This window comes from Oncorhynchus kisutch, linkage group LG11, assembly GCF_002021735.2.
Source record: "Oncorhynchus kisutch isolate 150728-3 linkage group LG11, Okis_V2, whole genome shotgun sequence".
In the NCBI taxonomy this organism is placed as follows: Eukaryota; Metazoa; Chordata; class Actinopteri; order Salmoniformes; family Salmonidae; genus Oncorhynchus; species Oncorhynchus kisutch.
This window is the reverse complement of record NC_034184.2, coordinates 78,722,246-78,744,894: the sequence shown is the minus strand read 5'-3', so window position 1 is coordinate 78,744,894 and position 22,649 is coordinate 78,722,246. Positions and strand designations below refer to the sequence as shown.

Below are 22,649 nucleotides of genomic sequence, written 5' to 3'. Positions count from 1 at the left end.
TACAAGGGAGTGACTATATGTGTTATGTTAAGAAGGAAAACTAGACAGAGCTCTGTGATGAGAAAGGGGGGGTTGTTCCATGGATTTGCTTCGCTCTGTTACTTTGTAATGAAGTCGAATTGAATTTACAAGTTCTGGTATCTGTGAAATATTTTGAGTCGATATTCCACAACATAAAGTAACACAATGTGGAAAAAGTCAAAGGGTCTGAATACTTTCCTGAAAGCCCTGTATACAGACTATACTACCTTACAGGACGTTTACTATACACTTTCTTTTTACAGTAACTGTATACAGACTATACTACCTTACAGGACGTTTACTATACACTTTCTTTTTACAGTAACTGTATACAGACTATACTACCTTACAGGACGTTTACTATACACTTTCTTTTTACAGTAACTGTATACAGACTATACTACCTTACAGGACGTTTACTATACACTTTCTTTTTACAGTAACTGTATACAGACTATACTACCTTACAGGACGTTTACTATACACTTTCTTTTTACAGTAACTCTATACAGACTATACTACCTTACAGGACGTTTACTATACACTTTCTTTTTACAGTAACTGTATACAGACTATACTACCTTACAGGACGTTTACTATACACTTTCTTTTTACAATAACTGTATACAGACTATACTACCTTACAGGACGTTTACTATACACTTTCTTTTTACAGTAACTGTATACAGACTATACTACCTTACAGGACGTTTACTATACACTTTCTTTTTACAGTAACTGTATACAGACTATACTACCTTACAGGACGTTTACTATACACTTTCTTTTTACAGTAACTGTATACAGACTATACTACCTTACAGGACGTTTACTATACACTTTCTTTTTACAGTAACTGTATACAGACTATACTACCTTACAGGACGTTTACTATACACTTTCTTTTTACAGTAACTGTATACAGACTATACTACCTTACAGGACGTTTACTATACACTTTCTTTTTACAGTAACTGTATACAGACTATACTACCTTACAGGACGTTTACTATACACTTTCTTTTTACAGTAACTGTATACAGACTATACTACCTTACAGGACGTTTACTATACACTTTCTTTTTACAGTAACTGTATACAGACTATACTACCTTACAGGACGTTTACTATACACTTTCTTTTTACAGTAACTGTATACAGACTATACTACCTTACAGGACGTTTACTATACACTTTCTTTTTACAGTAACTGTATACAGACTATACTACCTTACAGGACGTTTACTATACACTTTCTTTTTACAGTAACTCTATACAGACTATACTACCTTACAGGACGTTTACTATACACTTTCTTTTTACAGTAACTGTATACAGACTATACTACCTTACAGGACGTTTACTATACACTTTCTTTTTACAATAACTGTATACAGACTATACTACCTTACAGGACGTTTACTATACACTTTCTTTTTACAGTAACTGTATACAGACTATACTACCTTACAGGACGTTTACTATACACTTTCTTTTTACAGTAACTGTATACAGACTATACTACCTTACAGGACGTTTACTATACACTTTCTTTTTACAGTAACTGTATACAGACTATACTACCTTACAGGACGTTTACTATACACTTTCTTTTTACAGTAACTGTATACAGACTATACTACCTTACAGGACGTTTACTATACACTTTCTTTTTACAGTAACTGTATACAGACTATACTACCTTACAGGACGTTTACTATACACTTTCTTTTTACAGTAACTGTATACAGACTATACTACCTTACAGGACGTTTACTATACACTTTCTTTTTACAGTAACTGTATACAGACTATACTACCTTACAGGACGTTTACTATACACTTTCTTTTTACAGTAACTGTATACAGACTATACTACCTTACAGGACGTTTACTATACACTTTCTTTTTACAGTAACTGTATACAGACTATACTACCTTACAGGACGTTTACTATACACTTTCTTTTTACAGTAACTGTATACATTTTACAGTAATATCCCTTTCATACACATACCAAAATCCCACTAATTTACCATGCCTGCATTCTTATACCACTTTTAGTTTTTCTAACCAGGTAACATTTTTATGCGAGTAAAGCACATGTCGGATAAAAAATGTCAAGACAGGCTTGATGGAAACAGCTAATTTGTCGGTAAACTTTCCAAATGTCAACAAAACAAAATACTCTAGACAAGATGGGATCGTTGTTTGTCAAATTAATTATGTGAGAAATGGTAGTGGAAACTCTTATGTGCAAATATTGATATAATAACCATCATAGGGAAGTAAACTTGGAGTCACGTGATGACATGGTGTTTGGTCCTCCTCCTACGACTAAAAAAAGCATGTTGTTTATTAGGCTACAGATGAAATAAGTTATGATGAACTTTACAGGGTTGTGAAAGTGTAAGGTGATGAGATTCATGCTCTTTTCCAATAAATATTGAGGGTCTTATTCTGGTGACATGATGATCAATGCTTGGATGCCGTTTGACAAACAAAAATGCTCTTTTGTCAATAAGAATCTCATCATGTAGACACTGTATCTGCGATAGAGCGTACATGCCAATACCTGAGTGGGTACATTCGTTATATAACTGAACATGTTTAGTGACAAAACCATCAGTAGAGTTGAAAATGCAATCGAAACCCATTTAACTTGTATGTTTTATTCTGTACATGGTAATTTAACTACAAAAGTAATTTTTATGCGCCTTCCATCCACAGCCTTTTATCAGCAACAAGTCAATTTGATGGAAACATGTCAGGTGGGAAAATGTGCATATTTTGTTACGTGTATTTTAGACTATTCACGTCTGTCTCCAGTTGAATGGAAACCTAGCTTATGAAAGGTGTAGAAAGCATGGAAAATAAAAAACACCTAAACACCTAGTCATGGTTCCTGCATTTTCACAGAGCCTGTAAACAAAAGACAGGAATCTGTGTGAATGTTTCTCTTTGCCTTTTTTGCAGGTAAATGAATTAACACTTAATTGTTTAACTCCTCCCTAATTTGAAATGCAAACAGCCCCCATGGTTTAAAAACACTCTCCACCCCTCGGATTTTGCCAGTTACCCACTGATATGTATAAAGGGGTATACCTGCAAGAAAGTGGTAAATAAATGCTTGGTGGGGTTAGCTCGGCCGCATCTCTCCTCTCACTTCAGGTCTCCATGTCTTTCAGCCAGAGACATGTAGCATTCCTTCAGGCTGTCCACAAACACCTTCAGTCCACACTGTCTCCGCCTACTTTTCATGGCCTCTGTGCTCCTGCTTCTCTCCTTTCTCTCTCGTCCCTGCTGTTTCCAACTGTTCAACCTCTCCCCTCCCCCCGTGGTCCCTCTGTTCTCCTCCGTTTCCCCTCCTGGCTTCTTCTTCTTTCTCCTCTGATGCCGATGGGTTGTGTGCTGTCCTTGTGAACTCCTCTGGACGTTGAGAAACCAGACCATTGACAACACAATAATAATATGGTCAATCAATATCTATGGTCAGGAATAATACAGTGATTAGATGTAAAGGAGAGAATCTCAACATGCATAAGAAAGACATTCTGTAAGTGTAGTTGGTTTAATAGTTGGTAACGTTAGTTCTACTAATGAATGGATCTCACCTGTTTTCTAGGACAGTAGCGGCCCAGTGAGCACAGGATTTCTCTCTTGAGCCTCTCTAGCTTAAAGAGCCTAATGAGTCTGGTATGGCTACACATCATGTTGTAAATAAACTGTCTTTCCTACAAAAACAATGTGACCAGAGCAATGATTTAGATGGAAGGAAGTCAAGAGTAGATTTTTCGAAGAAAAGGTGGATTGTTCAGAATATTGTAAATACTCACATTATCCTTCTCACATTCAGGCATTTCACCTGTGCAGCTTTTATGAGACACTTTTAATGATTCAGTGATGTTGTTCTCCTAGGAGTGAGAGAAGAGATCACAGTTTAAAATCCATAAACTCTATTTATCTCAATGGCAAAATGAAAACTCATTGTCCATCATGTTACTTACAAAGTTCTGAAGGAGCAGGGAGATGACAGACTCGTAGTCCTCAGCGATCTCTCTCATAGTCCGGTTGCTGTCACAAGACAACACCAGAGGTAGCAGCATGAGAGAAAAGACAGAGGTGCCAAGAAGATGCTGTGTGTGTGTGTGTGTGTGGGTGTGAGAGAGAGACATACAGAGAGAGAGAGAGAGAGAGAGAGACATACAGAGAGAGAGAGAGAGAGAGAGAGAGAGAGAGAGAGAGACATACAGAGAGAGACAGACAGAAAGGTGTACAAAAATCAGTCTTGTAGCATTATTCACACCAGTTAAAATAAGACGTTTTTGTCTTGACCTATTCATACTTTACCGATCCAGGTGAGTGCCATTGAGTTTTTTTTTTTTACAAGGGATCTCTGGTCTGGCAGTAGCCTAGCCTACTGTGGAACTACAGACAGATGGTCGCATGTTTTATGAATTCATGTTTTCTGAATTATAAAAAAATTACGTGCTATTCTATAAAATAATTTCTCCGTAAATAATATTACCTGATTGAGCTAATCATGTAAATGTAATTAACTAGAGAGTCAGGGCGCCACGAAATAATATTTATAGAGCTGTTATCTTCCGAATAAACTCTTAAAGACCTAATAATATTTTACATCAATAGCAGTCAATATTAATCATCTTAATTCAGTCTCATCTGAAAGTTGTAAATTCTTGGTTATCTGCAAGAACCCTGGCTAACAAGTTGAATCAGCAATACAAAATAGGGTTTAAATATTTATTTACTAAATACCTAACTAATCACACAGAATTACACATACAGATAATTAATCAACTTGATTACAAATTCCGTCATAAAGGAAAACGTCCCTAGCGGGCGGAACAGATATGACAGCTGGTTACACAAAAGAAAAGGGGCTGGGTTTGAGTGAAAGAGCGGGAAGAATGAGGAACAAAGGGTGAAGCTGTGCTATCATAAATACAGTATCTTATGCATTCTAAATTACCGCCCATTTGGAAAAGGAAAATGCAATAAATTTTTACTCTGAGCTGTGCTTCGGTAGGTTGGTTGTAGATGGAAGGCCATGTTGCCCAACCGAGTCCTTTGAAGAATGTCTCTGGTTGTCAATTGGATACGTTGTAGTAACGTCGTTGTGTGATAGACGGGATACTCTGTCTGTTCCTTCCAAACCTGCGTTTGCATCTGCACACTGCTAACTCAACGGCTAGGAGGTATCACTTCTGTTGTGAATAAGAGTTCAAAGTTCATACCATTCGCAACCAAAGCTCACGCTGATGTTGGCTTCGTTCAAGGCTTTATAAAGGAAGGGAGAGGAGGGCGTATTTGAAAAGTTTTATAGCCCATGTCCCTTCACACGGGCGGGCCACTGATTGAGCATAGCCCTAACCTTATGAAAACCCAAATCTCACATTTTAGAAGCTAAAATCACATTTCATCCCATCACAAATAATATCATATTCAAACATTTAAATTGAACAACAATTCCATGTGAATCTGATAACTCTGATGTATAGACTTTCCACTGTAGAGTTTGTCACCTTATCATTGATGAGAATGTCTCAGATGACAACCGAACTGACATCATATTCATTAAGTGCCACCGCATATGTTCAATTGGTCAGACTACCAGAATATAGTTAATTTCCCCCCACCTTCTGATGTTCCCAGAATCTCTATGTTAACCAAGGGTTTTGCAAATGTAACATCAGTAGGGTAGAGAGAGGAAAACGTGGGGAAGAGGTATTTATGACTGTCATAAACCTACCCCCAGGCCAACCTCATGACAACACCTTTGTTTCCAGCTTCAGTTTGAAGTTATTGTGTTAGCTGTGTTGTTGGCTAGCTCCTCTGAACAACACTGTCCTGACAAGAGAGCACGTTTTCTATGCCAGTTGAAATCTCACATCATTAGCTCTTTGTTATGGATGTATCCAAATAAATACCATTAGAAAACAACTTAAACAAACGCAAATGCAGCAACTTTGTTGTTATTCTGGCTGCACTGTTAGACATGACTGTAAGTTAGCCATAGTTGGCTAGCTAGTCAGCAAAGGATAAGAATGTTGCCAGCCAGTCTGGCAATAGAGCATTTAGAATGAACAATTGGATTGTGTCCATAGATACAGATTAAATTGACAACAACTGGGTCATGTCTCTGGCAACCGAACCAATAGAACGAACAACGAGCCGGCTTGGGCAGTAACCCTAGATTTGGGTCAGGACTATATCTTGTGGAAGGATGAAATAGTATGAATAAATTAATCAAAATAAAGTTTTTACTGAAAATATGTAAATCATTTACATTTGAGTCATTTAGCAGAAGCTCTTATCCATATGGCCAATATACAGTGCCTTGCGAAAGTATTCGGCCCCCTTGAACTTTGCGACCTTTTGCCACATTTCAGGCTTCAAACATTAAGATATAAAACTGTATTTTTTTGTGAAGAATCATCAACAAGTGGGACACAATCATGAAGTGGAACGACATTTATTGGATAATTCAAACTTTTTTAACAAATAAAAAACTGAAAAATTGGGCGTGCAAAATTATTCATATTCATATTCCCAAAAAGATGCCACTCCCACCACATTTACAACAGTTGTCATAAGTTGTAGTGTTTCTCACTGAAACCCCTTCTGTACATTCTTAGCTACAAGCCTAAAATTCCCCAGCCTTGTTTCTCTATCAATCTCCCTGCATGGCTGGCGGACAGCAAGATATGACCTTTAAAGGCCCAGTGCAGTCAAAAAAGGTAATATCCTGTGTTATATATATATATGTGTGTGTGTGTGTGTGTGTGTGTGTGTGTGTGTGTGTTTTATATATACCCTGCTCCAAAAAATAAAGGGAACACTAAAATAACACATCCTAGATCTGAATGAATGAAATAGTCTTATTAAATACCTTTTTCTTTACATAGTTGAATGTGCTGACAACAAAACCACACAAAAATTATCAATGGAAATCAAATTTATCAACCCATGGAGGTCTGGATTTGGAGTCACACTCAAAATTAAAGTGGAAAACCACACTAAAGGTTGATCCAACTTTGATGTAATGTCCTTAAAACAAGTCAAAATTAGGCTCAGTAGTGTGTGTGGCCTCCACGTGCCTGTATGACCTCCCTACAATGCCTGGGCATGCTCCTGATGAGGTGGTGGATGGTCTCCTGAGGGATCTCCTCCCAGACCTGGACTAAAGCATCCGCCAACTCCTGGACAGTCTGTGGTGCAATGTGGCGTTGGTGGATGGAGCGAGACATGATGTCCCAGATGTGCTCAATTCGATTCAGGTCTGGGGAACGGGCAGGCCAGTCCATAGCATCAATGCCTTCCTCTTGCAGGAACTGCTGACACACTCCAGCCACATGAGGTCTAGCATTGTCTTGCATTAGGAGGAACCCAGGGCCAACCGCACCAGCATATGGTCTCACAAGGTGTCTGAGGATCTCATCTCGGTACCTAATGGCAGTCAGGCTACCTCTGGCGAGCACATGGAGGGCTGTGCGGCCCCCCAAAGAAATGCCACCCCACACCATGACTGACCCACCGCCAAACCGGTCATGCTGGAGGATGTTGCAGGCAGCCGAACGTTCTCCACAGCGTCTCCAGACTCTGTCACGTCTGTCACATGTGCTCAGTGTGAACCTGCTTTCATCTGTGAAGAGCACAGGGCGCCAGTGGTGAATTTGCCAATCTTGGTGTTCTCTGGCAAATGCCAAACATCCTGCACAGTGTTGGGCTGTAAGCTCAACCCCCACCTGTGGACTTTGGGCCCTCATACCACCCTGATGGAGTCTGTTTCTGACCGTTTGAGCAGACACATGCACATTTGTGGCCTGCTGGAGGTCATTTTGCAGGGCTCTTCCTGTTCCTCCTTGCACAAAGGTGGAGGTAGCGGTCCTGCTGCTGGGTTGTTGCCCTCCTACGGCCTCCTCCACATCTCCTGATGTACTGTCCTGTCTCCTGGTAGCGCCTCCATGCTCTGGACACTACGCTGACAGACACAGCAAACCTTCTTGCCACAGCTCGCATTGATGTGCCATCCTGGATGAGCTGCACTACCTGAGCCACTTGTGTGGGTTGTAGACTCCGTCTCATGCTACCACTAGAGTGAAAGCACCGCCAGCATTCAAAAGTGACCAAAACATCAGCCGGGAAGCATAGGAACTGAGAAGTGGTCTGTGGCCACCACCTGCAGAACCACTCCTTTATTGGGGGTGTCTTGCTAATTGCCTATAATTTCCACCTGTTGTCTGTTCCATTTGCACAACAGCATGTGAAATTTATTGTCAATGTTCCTTCCTAAGTGGACAGTTTGATTTCACAGAAGTGTGATTGACTTAGAGTTACATTGTGTTGTTTAAGTGTTCCCTTTAATTTTTGAGCAGTGTATCCACAGTGTCCACATGATGAGGTTGGAATAATAATGTGAAATTGTGAAAATTATGATAATGCTCTTTTAGTGTAAGAGCTGCTTGAAAAGACCTGAAATTTCAGCCTGTTTTGTGGGATGGAGTTTTGGCCTGCCTGGTGACATCACCAGGTGATCAATTACTTAATAGACCAATAAGAAAGAGTTCCAAATAGGACTGGGCGATATGGCCTGACAATCATCAAACATTTTTACACGGGCAATTCACAATATATAGATGTTGTTTCAACGTTTTCTCTAAGTAAGCTTTGTTGCACGATAAAAAAAAGGTCAATACACTGAATGTAAAATTATATATTGTTATATTGTTATATAGACTATAAGCATTCCACAACCATAAGGTAAAAATGTTTAATTATCGAAATAGTTTTAACCTGCTTTTTAAAATTAATCACTGATCTGGCTTTCAAAACTGTCTATGAAAATGCAATGTTTGACAACAATTTAACCAGAACGATGCACAACGCAGATCGGCTCAAAACAATGACCAACTTCTTGTAGCAGGCGTTTAGAAAATGAACACAGCTCTCAAACAATCTCTCAAGCCAAAGTGCTAGTGAGTAGCCAGCTCATCTTTAAATATAAAGTCTACTTGGATCTATTCTGAATAAAAATATAAAAATGCCACATGCAACAATTTAAAAGATTTTACTGAGTTACATTTCATATAAGGAAATCAGTCAATTTAAATCAATTCATTAGGCCTGATTCTATGAATTTCACATGACAGGGAATACAGATATGCATCTGTTGGTCACAGATACCTTAGAAAAAAAGGCTAGGGTGCGTGGATCAGACAAACAGTCAGTATCTGGTGTGACCACCCATTTCCAATTGTAGAGCAACACATCTCCTTCACATAGAGTTGATCAGGCTGTTGATTGTGGCCTGTGGAATGTTGTCCCACTCCTCTTCAATGGCTGTGAGAATTTGCTGTATATTGGCTGGAACTGGAACACGCTGTCGTACACGTTGATCCAGAGCATCCCAAACATGCTCAATGGGTGACATGTCTGGTGAGTATGCAGGTCATGGAAGAAGTTTTCAGCTTCCAGGAACTGTGTACAGATATTTGTGACATGGGGCCGTGCATTATCGTGCTGAAACATGAAGAGATAGTAGCAGATGAATTGCGCGCCAATGGGCCTCAGGATCTCGTCACGGTTTCTCTGTCGATTTAAATTGCCATCGATAAAATGCAATTGTGTTCATTGTCTGTAGCTTATGCCTGCCCATACCATAGCCCCACTGCCACCATGGGGCACTGCTTTCACAACGTTGACATCAGCAAACCACTCACCCACACGAAGCCATACACATGGTCTATGGTTATGTGGCCGATTGGACATACTGCCAAATTCTCTGAAGTGACTTTGGAGGTGGCTTATTGTAGAGAAATGAACATTAAATTCTCTGGCAACAGCTCTGGTGGACATTCCTGCAGTCAGCATGTCAGTTGCACGCTCCCTCGAATCTTGAATCTGTGGCACTGTGTTCTGTGACAAAACTGCACATTTTAGAGTGGCCTTTAATTTTCCCAAGGTGCACCTGAGTAATGATCATCAAGATGCTTATTTTACAGAATGAGAACAAGTTGCCAATTCCTGACATAAATTAGTCTTTGTATGCTCATTGCATATTTCTAAATCACAGACTATACATCTGGCACATGACAGTCTGTGGCGAAAATGCTGCTAGCGGTACCTCAGTGCCGCGCGCGCGACAGAAACTTAGCCTTAATCTTCCACAATCATGTTCATTGATACTCTTGTTTTTGTAGGGTCTGCTCTGTTCTACATTTTTGGAGTTGAGATCTATAAAAAGGGTATTTCTAGAAAGGTTGTGCTCTCATCTATTACAGTAAAATATTGTCTAAATATTGTCACACCTACCATATGACCGATTCTGTAGGACCAAACCTTAAATGCAAATAGCGAGTTCCAACTGCTTGTTGTCAGAGAGGAAGAGGCTATCTTTCACTGTTGTTGGTGTGACTGGCAGGGGGAGGGGCTTTGTTTGTGTGTGTGGAGTGGGAAGGTACACAGTGCACACAGCACAGAAGGAGGAGGGGCTTGGTGTCTGTGGAGTGGGAAGGTACACAGTGCACACAGCACAGAAGGAGGAGGGGCTTGGTGTCTGTGGAGTGGGAAGGTGCACACAGCACAGAAGGAGGAGGGGCTTGGTGTCTGTGGAGTGGGAAGGTACACAGTGCACACAGCACAGAAGGAGGAGGGGCTTGGTGTCTGTGGAGTGGGAAGGTACACAGTGCACACAGCACAGAAGGAGGAGGGGCTTGGTGTCTGTGGAGTGGGAAGGTGCACACAGTACAGAAGGGGGAGGGGCTTGGTGTCTGTGGAGTGGGAAGGTGCACACAGTACAGAAGGAGGAGGGGCTTGGTGACTGTGGAGTGGGAAGGTGCACACAGTACAGAAGGAGGAGGGGCTTGGTGTCTGTGGAGTGGGAAGGTGCACACAGTACAGAAGGGGGAGGGGCTTGGTGTCTGTGGAGTGGGAAGGTGCACACAGTACAGAAGGAGCAAAAGAGACAAGACGAAGAACAAAAAAAAACGCAAATTAAAAAAATATATTCTTACGATAAAGGCATTTGGAACATCGTGCTAAAAAATCCAAACCGCTCTGCCAATAACAGCAATGGTTTTCAGTTTCCCACTTCTAGCTTGAGAAATTGCTCTTAGCTAAGAAGCTATTTTTGTTAACTTTTGACCATTTTACAATTACAGTGTATATCCAGAAATAATTTGATATTGAGATAAAAACAGCTGCATTGCACCTTTAACTGACTCCAATAGCTTTCACTCTCCATCCTGTGGATTACAGAAAGCGCTGCAGTAGCCTTGTGGACTCGCTAACTAGGGGCTATGTTCCAATTAACTCCATCCTCCCAATGTGTGCACTTGTTCCCTTCACTTCTCTGATTTGAAAGGAAATGACTGGTATAAGAAATATGGTGGAAACTCCCACTATCCCATGCCTCCGATTCACCAATGCTTCTCGATTTGTGGGATGTAGGCTAGTGCACAAGGGTAGACCTACACTTCAGGCTAAAGGAGATAGTTTTGGGAGGCACACAGTTTCTATCCGCTAGCACCTCCCCTGTCAGATAAGCATAGCAACGGGAAGTAGGGGTGCTGAGGTGTTGCTCTGAAATAAATAAATAAATAAATAACAAATCCCCACCAAATTAGTGCACTAGGTCTATATTACTCCTGTATGAGCGGAGAAAAATACAAAGTACTTTTGGCTTGCCTGTTTTGCACTTTATTTCGGCATTAATACACATCACATATCAGTTTGCAAACAATGTTGAAAAAAAATGGAGTTAATAAAACCGCATACAAACATGGTCTCTTTCTGGAGTAAATAAGCTCCAAAATGCAGGTGTTTCAGCCTGGCTCAGTGCTTTCTGTGGTGATGGGTCAGCAATACGGAGGGATTGGTAATGTTCTCCTAGCTGCGCCGTGATTGGCTCAGTGTTTTGTCACTTATGGGGACACTACGTCACCGCCAAGTTTAAGGGTAGAGCTCGAAAATTCAATCCCATTGCGTGCTGCCATAAAGTTACATTAGAAGTGCCCATCCAAGAAGACTCAAGGTCATTGGCCACAGATAAAATTACGTCAAATCACATCTACTGTAGCTTTGATTGGACTACTTTCAAATTCTTAGTTAGCAGTCATCATCATCATGAATCAAGTTGACAATCTACTGGCAAATCCTTTTTAATCCTTGTCATATGAAGACAAAAATAATTAAGAGAAATTTTAGATAAAACGTATCGGGGGTCATCGGCCATTGGACATAAACATTACACAACAAGTTGGAAATCGCAAATTCAACAATGAGTGGATTGGAAGGAATATTTGGCTAACTACAAGCATTGCAAAGCAGTCCCTAGCCTGCTATTCCGTGGAGTGGCTGTGTGGTCCCAAGTCTGGGATTAAGGGTCTCTTTTCCAAGCATAATCATAATGATAAACTTTCAACATTGGCTATGCTGATTTGTACCACGCTCAAAACAACTCAAAACAACTTGTCTTTCTAGAGCTACGACCTGAAGATCACTGATGTCATCATGATTCGACCTTGTTTTTTTCCAGAGCTCCCAGTTGTCTTGAAAGCACCATAAATCCAAAGAATGCCAGACTTTGATGACAAAGTTGGATGACTAAATTTGCCCACAAAGGACCGCCGCACCACTCTCCTGTTCAAGTGAGTAGAGCACGACAAGGTGAGTCCAAAATGGTCTTGTATGCTGCTGCATAAATGATGTAATATGCAAGGCAAAGATATATTGTAGCTAAGAAAGTAAAACTATGTGTACAGTACCAGTCAAGGACACACCTACCACCTATTAAGAAGGAAATAACTTCCACAAATTAACTTTTAACAAGGCACACCTGTTAATTGAAATCCATTCCAAGTGACTACCTCATGAAGCTGGTTGAGAGAATGCCAAGAGTGTACAAAGCTGTCATGAAAACAAAGGGTGGCTACTTTGAAGTATCTAAAATCTAAAATATATTTTGATTTGTTTAACACTTTTTTGGTTACTACATGATTTCATATGTGTTATTTCATAGTTTTGATGTCTTCACTATTATAGTAAAAATAAAGACAATAACAATAACAATAAAGACAATAACAACCATTGAATGAGTAAGTGTGTCCAAACTTTAGACTGGTACTGTATGTTGTGTATTAAGCTGTTAGTAGCCCGTGTGCCTCACGCTAATAATTTGGTCTATTTTCTCCTCTTAATTTTGCCTTCTGTTCTGACTTGATGGTGTACGAGTAGCCTATAAACCTGTTTTAGAGAAATGTAATCATCAAATATTGTAAGAGCTTTCATTGTCTGCTTATATGCTCCCTTTATTTATCCTACGGTTCTGACTTGGTATACAGGGAGAACGCTATAAGAATGGCCCATGTTCTGAATTCTGTCACCGTACATTTCAAAAGTGCTGACCAAATAGTTATACTGACTATGTCCATCCTAGCTCGCTCATTAATGTCTTAATTGAAATTACGGATTGCCTCTTATCCGCTTGTCATTCCCTTATGCCATAGTTGGTACATCTCAATTTCCAGTAGAAACCCCATTTGTTTAAGCAAGTCAGCCATATCGGCTATATTTTTTAAAAGGCAGTAAATGAGGCTGAATGAACTGTTTAGCTGCCAGACAAGGCTCCGCTGATAGCCAGGTATAGCAGTGGTAAGGTGTTGGGACTGCTGTTGGGACTCTGCTGTTGGGACAGCTTCATGTAGGCCCTAACAGTTTGTGGGCACACTTTTTCACCATTAGTGCAATTATTGTATTGATTAGTGTTGTGTTGTGTAGTGGCTTTGCTGGCATGCATCCCACATTTCTGCTTTTGTTTGCCCCACAAAGATTTACATAAAGTGCATTCATTTCTAAACGGTAAAACAGATAGCCTATTGTAATGGGAATTTTCATGTTTGTGCATTTCTTATAACTCATTTCTGTGTTCTTTTCATGTGTTGTTCTATAAACCAATTTCTGTGTTCATGCAAGTGGTTGACTGAATAAATCCTCCTCTTTTCAGTAGATGCAATTTGGCAGTACGCACAGACCTTGTTTTGAGAACAAACAAAAGATATCTCAGTTTCAAGATCTCAACTTAGAGAGGAGAAGCCTCGCGGTGTTGGTCTGTCACATGTTATGAAACAGTATTGGTTGGTCACATGAATGAAACAAAATGGTAATGATTCATTAATTATGCCAAATCATGCAAATATAACTTGTCTGTGTATATATATATATATAAGACAACTGCTGGGTCTGCTCCGGGATTAGTTGGTTGGAACCTCTCCAGCGCGCTGACAATAAACAATGATTCACTTAAGATTAACTTTAATTAATTAAATTAATTAAATTAATTATTTTGGCAAAGGAGAAATGTGCACTAACAGTGATGTAAACAAATTTGTGCACAAAATTCAAGAGAAATAAGAATTTTCAGCATATGGAAAACTTCTGGGATCGTTTTTTTTCAGCTTTTTCCATGGGACCAACACTTTTGGATGGTTCTTTTGGATGGTTCCGACCTAGAATATGTGGACGTCTATAAGTACCTAGGTGTCTGGCTAGACTGCAAACTCTCCTTCCAGACTCATATCAAACATCTCCAATCGAAAACCAAATCAAGAGTCGGCTTTCTATTCCGCAACAAAGCCTCCTTCACTCACGCCGCCAAGCTTACCCTAGTAAAACTGACTATCCTACCGATCCTCGACTTCGGCGATGTCATCTACAAAATGGTTTCCAACACTCTACTCAGCAAACTGGATGCAGTCTATCACAGTGCCATCCGTTTCGTCACTAAAGCACCTTATACCACCCACCACTGCGACTTGTATGCTCTAGTCGGCTGGCCCTCGCTATATATTCGTCGCCAGACCCACTGGCTCCAGGTCATCTACAAGTCCATGCTAGGTAAAGCTCCGCCTTATCTCAGCTCACTGGTCACGATGGCAACACCCATCCGTAGCACGCGCTCCAGCAGGTGTATCTCACTGATCATCCCTAAAGCCAACACCTCATTTGGCCGCCTTTCGTTCCAGTACTCTGCTGCCTGTGACTGGAACGAATTGCAAAAATCGCTGAAGTTGGAGACTTTTATCTCCCTCACCAACTTCAAACATCAGCTATCTGAGCAGCTAACCGATCGCTGCAGCTGTACATAGTCTATTGGTAAATAGCCCACCCTTTTTCACCTACCTCATCCCCATACTGTTTTTATTTATTTACTTTTCTGCTCTTTTGCACACCAATATCTCTACCTGTACATGACCATCTGATCATTCATCACTCCAGTGTTAATCTGCAAAATTGTAATTATTTGCCTACCTCCTCATGCCTTTTGCACACATTGTATATAGACTCCCCCTTTGGTTTCTACTGTGTTATTGACTTGTTAATTGTTTACTCCATGTGTAACTCTTTGTTGTCTGCTCACACTGCTATGCTTTATCTTGGCCAGGTCGCAGTTGCAAATGAGAACTTGTTCTCAACTAGCCTACCTGGTTAAATAAAGGTGAAATAAAAAAATAAAATGTGTGTTGTGTTTATATTTTTGTCCAATATATATATATATGGAAAATATATATATGTACAGTCGTGGTAAAAAGTTTTGAGAATGGCACAAATATGACTTTTCACAAAGTCTGCTGCCTCAGTCTGTATGACGGCAATTTGCATATACTCCAGAATGTTATGAAGAGTGATCAGATGAATTGCAATTCATTGCAACGTCCCTCTTTGCCATGCAAATGAACTGAATCCCCCAAAACACATTTCCACCGCATTTCAGCCCTGCCAAAAAAGGACCAGCTGACATCATGCCAGTGATTATCTCGTTAACACAGGTGTGAGTGTTGACGAGGACAAGGCTGGAGATCACTCGGTCATGCTGATTGAGTTTGAAGAACTGACTGGAAGCTTCAAAAGGAGGGTGGTGCTTGGAATCATTGTTCTTCCTCTGTCAACCATTGTTACCTGCAAGGAAACACGTGCCGTCATCATTGCTTTGCATAAAAAGGGCTTCACAGGCAAGGATATTGCTGCCAGTAAGATTGCACCTAAATCAACCATTTATCGGATCATCAAGAACTTCAAGGAGAGCGGTTCAAATGTTGTGAAGGCTTCAGGGCGCCCTAAAAAGTCCAGCAAGAGCCAGGACCGTCTCCTAAAGTTGATTCAGTTGCGGGATCGGGGCACCAACAGTACAGAGCTTGCTAAGGAATGGCAGCAGGCAGGTGTGAGTGCATCTGCACGCACAGGAAGGCGAAGACTTTTGGAGGGTGGCCTGGTGTCAAGAAGGGCAGTAAAGAAGCCACTTCTCTCCAGGAAAAACATCAGGGACAGACTGATATTCTGAAAAAGGTACAGGGATTGGACTGCTGAGGACTGGGGTAAAGTCATTTTCTCTGATGAATCCACTTTCCCGATTGTTTGGGGCATCCGGAAAAAAGCTTGTCCGGAGAAGACAAGGTGAGCGCTACCATCAGTCCTGTGTCATGTCAACAGTAAAGCATCCTGAGACCATTCATGTGTGGGGTTGCTTATCAGCCAAGGGAGTGGGCTCACTCACAATTCTGCCAAAGAACACAGCCATGAATAAAGAATGGTACCAACACATCCTTGAGAGCAACTTCTCCCAACCACCTAGGAACAGTTTGGTGACGAACAATGCCTTTTACAGCATGATGGATCACTTTGCCATAAGGCAAAAGTGATAACTAAGTGGCTCGGGGAACAAAACATCGATATTGTGGGTCCATGGCCAGGAATCTCCCCAGACCTTAATCCCATTGAGAACTTGTGGTCAATCCTCAAGAGGCAGGTGGACAAACAAAACCCCGCAAATTCTGACAAACTTCAAGCATTGATTATGCAAGAAAGGGCTGCCATCAGTCAGGATGTGGCCCAGAAGTTAATTGACAGCATGCCAGGGCGGATTGCAGAGGTCTTGAAAAAGAAGGGTCAACACTGCAAATATTGACTCTGCATCAACTTCATGTAATTGTCAATAAAAGCCGTTGACACTTATGAAATGCTTTTAATTATACTTCAGTATTCCACAGTAACATCTGACAAAAATATCTAAAGGCACTGAAACAGCAAACTTTGTGGAAATTAATATTTGTGTCATTCTCAAAACTTTTGGCAACGATGTGATATAGATATAAATATATATATACAGTTGAAGTCGGAAGTTTACATTCACCTTAGGCAAATGCATTTAAACTCAATTTTTCACAACTCCTTTAATCCTAGTAAAAATTCCCTGTTTTATGCCAGTTAGGATCACCACTTTATTTTAAGAATGTGAAATGTCAGAATAATAGTAGAGAGAATGATTTATTTCAGCTTTAATTTATTTCATCACATTCCCAGTGGGTCAGAAGTTTACATACACTCAATTAATATTTGGTAGCATTGCCTTTAAATTGTTTAACTTTGATCAAATGTTTCAGGTAGCCTTCCACAAGCTTCCAACAATAAGTTGGGTGAATTTTGGACCATTCCTCCTGACAGAGCTGGTGTCAGGTTTTGTAGGCCTCCTTGCTCACACACACACGTCTTCAGTTCTGCCCACACATTTTCTATGGGACTGAGGTCAGGGCTTTGTGATGGCCACTCCAATACCTTTACTTTGTTGTCCTCAAGCGATTTTGCCACAACTTTGGAAGTATGCTTGGGTCATTGTCCATTTGGAAGACCCAAGCTTTAACTTCCTGACTGATGTCTTGAGATGTTGCTTTAATATATCCACATAGTTTTCCTCCCTCATGATGCCATCTACTTTGTGAAGTGCACCAGTACCTCCTGCAGCAAAGCACCCCCACAACATGATGCTGTCACCCCGGCGCTTCACGGTTGGGATGGTGTTCTTCGGCTTGCAAGCCTCCCCCTTTTCCCTCCAAACATAACGATGGTCATGATGGCCAAACAGTTTTATTTTTGTTTCATCAGACCAGAGTACATTTCTTCCAAAAGTATGATCTTTGTCCCCATGTGCAGTTGCAAACTGTAGTCTGGCTTTCTTATGGCAGTTTTGGAGCAGTAGCTTCTTCCTTGCTGAGCAGCCTTTCAGGTTATGTCAAAATAGGACTCATTTGACTGTGGATAAAGATACTTTTGTACCCGTTTCCTCAAGCATCTTCACAAGGTCCTTTGCTGCTGTTCTGGGATTGATTTGCACTTCTCGCACCAAAGTACGTTCATCTCTAGGAGACAGAACGTGTTTCCTTCCTGAGCGGTATGATGGCTGTGTGGTCCCATGGTGTTTATTCTTGCGTACAATTGTTTGTACTGATGAACGTGGTACCTTCAGGCGTTTGGACATTTTTCCCAAGGATGAACCAGACTTGTGGAGGTCTACAATTTTGTCCTGAGGTCTTGGCTGATTTCTTTTGATTTTCCCATGATGTCAAGCAAAGAGGCACTGAGTTTGAAGGTAGGCCTTGAAATACATCCACAGGTATACCTCCAAATGACTCAAATGCCCTCAATTAGCCTATCAGAAGCTCCTAAAGCCATGACATAATTTTCTGGAATTTTCCAAGCTGTTTAAAGGCACAGTCAACTTAGTGTGTGTATACTTCTGACCCACTGGAATTGTGATACAGTGAATTATAAGTTAAATAATCTGTCTGTAAACAATTGTTGGAAAAAGTACTTGTGTCATGCACAAAATAGATGTGCTAACCCGACTTGCCAAAACTATAGTTTGTTAACAAGAACTCCAACCTAAGTGTATGTAAACTTCCAACTTCGACTGTATATACAGTGGGGCAAAAAAGTATTTAGTCAGCCACCAATTGTGCAAGTTCTCCCACTTAAAAAGATGAGAGGCCTGTAATTTTCATCATAGGTACAATTCAACTATGACAGACAAAATGAGAAAAGAAAATGCAGAAATTCACATTGTAGGATTTTTAATTTACTTATTTGCAAATTATGGTGGAAAATAAGTATTTGGTCACCTACAAACAAGCAAGATTTCTGGCTCTCACAGACCTGTAACTTCTTCTTTAAGAGGCTCCTTTGTCCTCCAATCGTTACCTGTATTAATGGCACCTGTTTGAACTTGTTATCAGTATAAAAGACACCTGTCCACAACCTCAAACAGTCACACTCCAAACTCCAATATGGCCAAGACCAAATAGTTGTCAAAGGACACCAGGAACAAAATTGTAGACCTGCACCAGGCTGGGAAGACTGAATCTGCAATAGGTAAGCAGCTTGGTTTGAAGAAATCAACTGTGGGAGCAATTATTAGGAAATGGAAGACATAAAAGATCACATATAAAATCCCTCGATCTGGGGTGCCACACAAGATCTCACCCCGTGGGGTCAAATGATCACAAGAACGGTGAGCAAAAATCCCAGAACCACACGGGGGGACCTAGTGAATGACCTGCAGAGAGCTGGGACCAAAGTAACAAAGCTTACAATCAGTAACACCCTACGCCGCCAGGGACTCAAATCCTGCAGTGCCAGACGTGTCCCCCTGCTTAGGCCAGTACATGTCCAGGCCCGTTGGAAGTTTGCTAGAGAGCATTTGGATGATCCAGAAGAAGATTCTGAGGATGTCATACGGTCAGACGAAACCAAAATATAACGTTTTGGTAAAAACTCAACTCGTCGTTTTTGGAGGACAAAGAATGCTGAGTTGCAGCCAAAGAACACCATACCTACTGTGAAGCATGGGGGTGGAAACATCATGCATTGGGCCTGTTTTTCTGCAAAGGGACCAGGACGACTGATCCGTGTAAAGGAAAGAATGAATGGGGCCATGTGTCGTGAGATTTTGAGTGAAAACCTCCTTCCATCAGCAAGGGCATTGAAGATAAAACGTGGCTGGGTCTTTCAGCATGACAATGATCTCAAACACACCGCCCGGGCAATGAAGGAGTGGCTTCGTAAGAAGCATTTCAAGGTCCTGGAGTGGCCTAGCCAGTCTCCAGATCTCAACCCCATAGAAAATCTTTGGAGGGAGGTGAAAGTCCGTGTTGCCCAGCAACAGCCCCAAAACATCACTGCTCTAGAGTAGATCTGCATGGAGGAATGGGCCAAAATACCATCAACAGTGTGTGAAAACCTCGTGAAGACTTACAGAAAACATTTGACCTCTGTCATTGCCAACAAAGGGTATATAACAAAGTATTGAGATAAACTTTTGTTATTGACCAAATACTTATTTTCCACCATAATTTGCAAATAAATTCATTAAAAATCCTACAATGTGATTTTCTGGATTTTTTTCCCTCATTTTGTGTGTCATAGTTGAAGTGTACCTATGATAAATATTATAGGCCTCTCTCATCTTTTTAAGTGGGAGAACTTGCACAATTGGTGGCTGACTAAATACTTTTTTGCCCCGCTGTATCTGAGATTCTTCAAAGTAGCCACCCTTTTTGTAGGGGTTTCCACCTAATTTTGTATATGTCTTCATTTAAAACATTGTTTTTATAGACTAATAGCTTTGATTTGACACCCAATTTACCATGCTTCTATGAACTTCACATGTTGTTGCTCATGGGTCCTTTTAGATGGAAATGTCCCTAGCTTGCTAGATGTCTTTCTCCAGAGACCACCAAAGAAAAAGATTGGATCTTTTTTCCCCCACAGTATTAACTCTTTCCAACACAAACGGAATAGATTCAATCAGAATGTCAAAGACCATGTTTACATACATGCCAATATCCTTTTATTATTCGGGATAGTCACATATTTTGTTTTTGAGTCGGCACATATAAACATCATATCCCATTTACAAGCTTGTAACCCGGTTATGAGAAACCCAGATAAGATGCATGGTATATACTGAACTTAGACGGGATACAGCGGCATGTAACTATCTTATCCCGTTTACTGTTTTTACGGTCTGCGCAGGCTCAGTTTCTCGTATCATGGGTGTTGTGTGATCATGTTTTCATCTGACTGTCAAACAAATCACTTCAAAAAGTAGACTACTCAAGCAGTTTAATCCACCATAATAATTCCACAATCATTGATTTAGCTGATACACCGTACTGGACCGTATAGCCTACTTGCTATTTTCACCCCAAATTTAGACAACTTTCTGCTTATAATTTGTGACATTTGGGAGGCCATTGTTTGTCAACTATAGTTAGATATAAGCAGCCTCTCTTCTGTCATAACTTGTTGCCCCAGAAGACTAAATAAAAGTAGTGCTCACCAGAAAAGGGGTGATAGAATGAACACATTATTTTACTTCGCAAGTCAGTTAAGAACAAATTCCTATTTACAATGACCGCCTATCTGGGAACTGCCTTGTTCAGATGTTTACCTTGTCAGCTCAGGGATTTGATCTACCAACCTGCCACCCCATTAGTGGTTCTAGTTAACACCAATTCTAGTTAACACATCTAGTTAACACTTTTAAATGTGTCTATTTCTTTTAGGGACCAGGGAGAAAATTGTATAAGTCACACAGCCCTTATTTGAAGTGTTTCTAAAATCCCCCGTGGAAAAAATGAAAGGTGGAAAAACGATTGGAAACGTTTCACTGTTTGACCGCTATGCTTTATGGGTATTATGACTCATACTGTGGTACGCTATTGCAGCTTTACCGCTGTGGGGCTCTATTTGGGACCAAATATTAAACTTTTGATCACTTTAATAAAACACTAAGTGAAATTGTCCAAATACGTATGATATGATACCTTCAAATGAGGAACTAGATACAGTGCTTTCATTTCTAAACGGTAAAACAGATACCTTCGAATAAAATGTGACATTCTGTACTATACTATAGCTTCCTATAAAACACATTTTCTTTCAAATCCAAAATACTGGAGTAGGCTATATCATCAAATTAAACGTTTTCGCTTCAATGTCCAATTAAAAAACGATGGGAACGTATCAAATGTTTACATGGCGCGCGCATTACAACTATTCCTACTCCCGTCTCCCCATCCACGCGTACCAAGCCCCAAACGCGCTGTGAGTGCGTCGCTGACGCTGCGCATGATATCACCGGAAACACCAATGCAGTCGACCTACCTGTAGCTTCGGTCCGCTCATACTCCAGCCAAGTGATAAACACGCGCGACAACACTTGACGAGAGAATCGACACTGGGAGTTTTACTTGTCAAACCCTCCTGAAATCCGCCCATCGGGACGTCCCACACTGGGGGGAGACTGGGGCAAAGTAAGGGGAGTCGATTGCAACACCTGCAACTTCTCCAATCAGAAACCAGCTGGAGTGAAGAAACCAGCATATTTGCATGAAAAGTTAGTCAAATATCTCGCTATTTCCAATTTTTTCTTATACTCTCCTGAGCCTAATGGCCAATCATTTAATTTTGTATCACTATATGTTGGCTAAACCTTGACATGGTAGACATGTCAAGGATGTTGTCCCTTGGAAGGAACATGAGGTTTTGTCATGAGTTTCAGGCCATTTTGTATGTGTGTGTATGAGAGAGAGTGTTAGAGGCTGTGTGAGAGAGGGGGCATGCAGGTCTGTGTCTGTGACAGTGGAATGGCCTAATTAATGAATTAATGAATTAGTCATCTATCAGAGTTTGATGGCTGGGAACTGGTGCATCCTGGAAAACAGAACGTCAACAGGGTAACCATGACAACCGGTGCTTGACTTGGGCAGGAGCTC

General features: G+C 40.8%; 1 protein-coding gene across 6 annotated transcripts; it reads right to left on the bottom strand.

Annotated features, from left to right (window-relative positions):
- Positions 1-2,673: 2,673 nt before the first annotated feature.
- LOC109898986 (uncharacterized) lies at positions 2,674-22,173 on the bottom strand. Of its 6 annotated transcripts, none has more exons than XM_031836366.1 (5): positions 22,039-22,173; positions 4,029-4,095; positions 3,858-3,935; positions 3,636-3,755; positions 2,674-3,507 (listed from the first exon to the last, which is right to left on the bottom strand). In XM_031836366.1, the coding sequence occupies exons 2-5, from the start codon at positions 4,083-4,085 to the stop codon at positions 3,184-3,186; spliced, it is 579 nt and encodes a 192-aa protein (XP_031692226.1). In that variant the 5' UTR covers positions 4,086-4,095; positions 22,039-22,173; the 3' UTR covers positions 2,674-3,183. The 6 variants fall into 6 exon arrangements, with proteins under 6 accessions (XP_031692226.1, XP_020349614.1, XP_031692227.1 ...); XM_020494025.2 differs by having other exon boundaries at positions 4,029-4,157; positions 22,039-22,172; XM_031836367.1 differs by having other exon boundaries at positions 2,674-3,450; positions 22,039-22,159.
- Between the last annotated feature and the right edge of the window lie 476 nt (positions 22,174-22,649).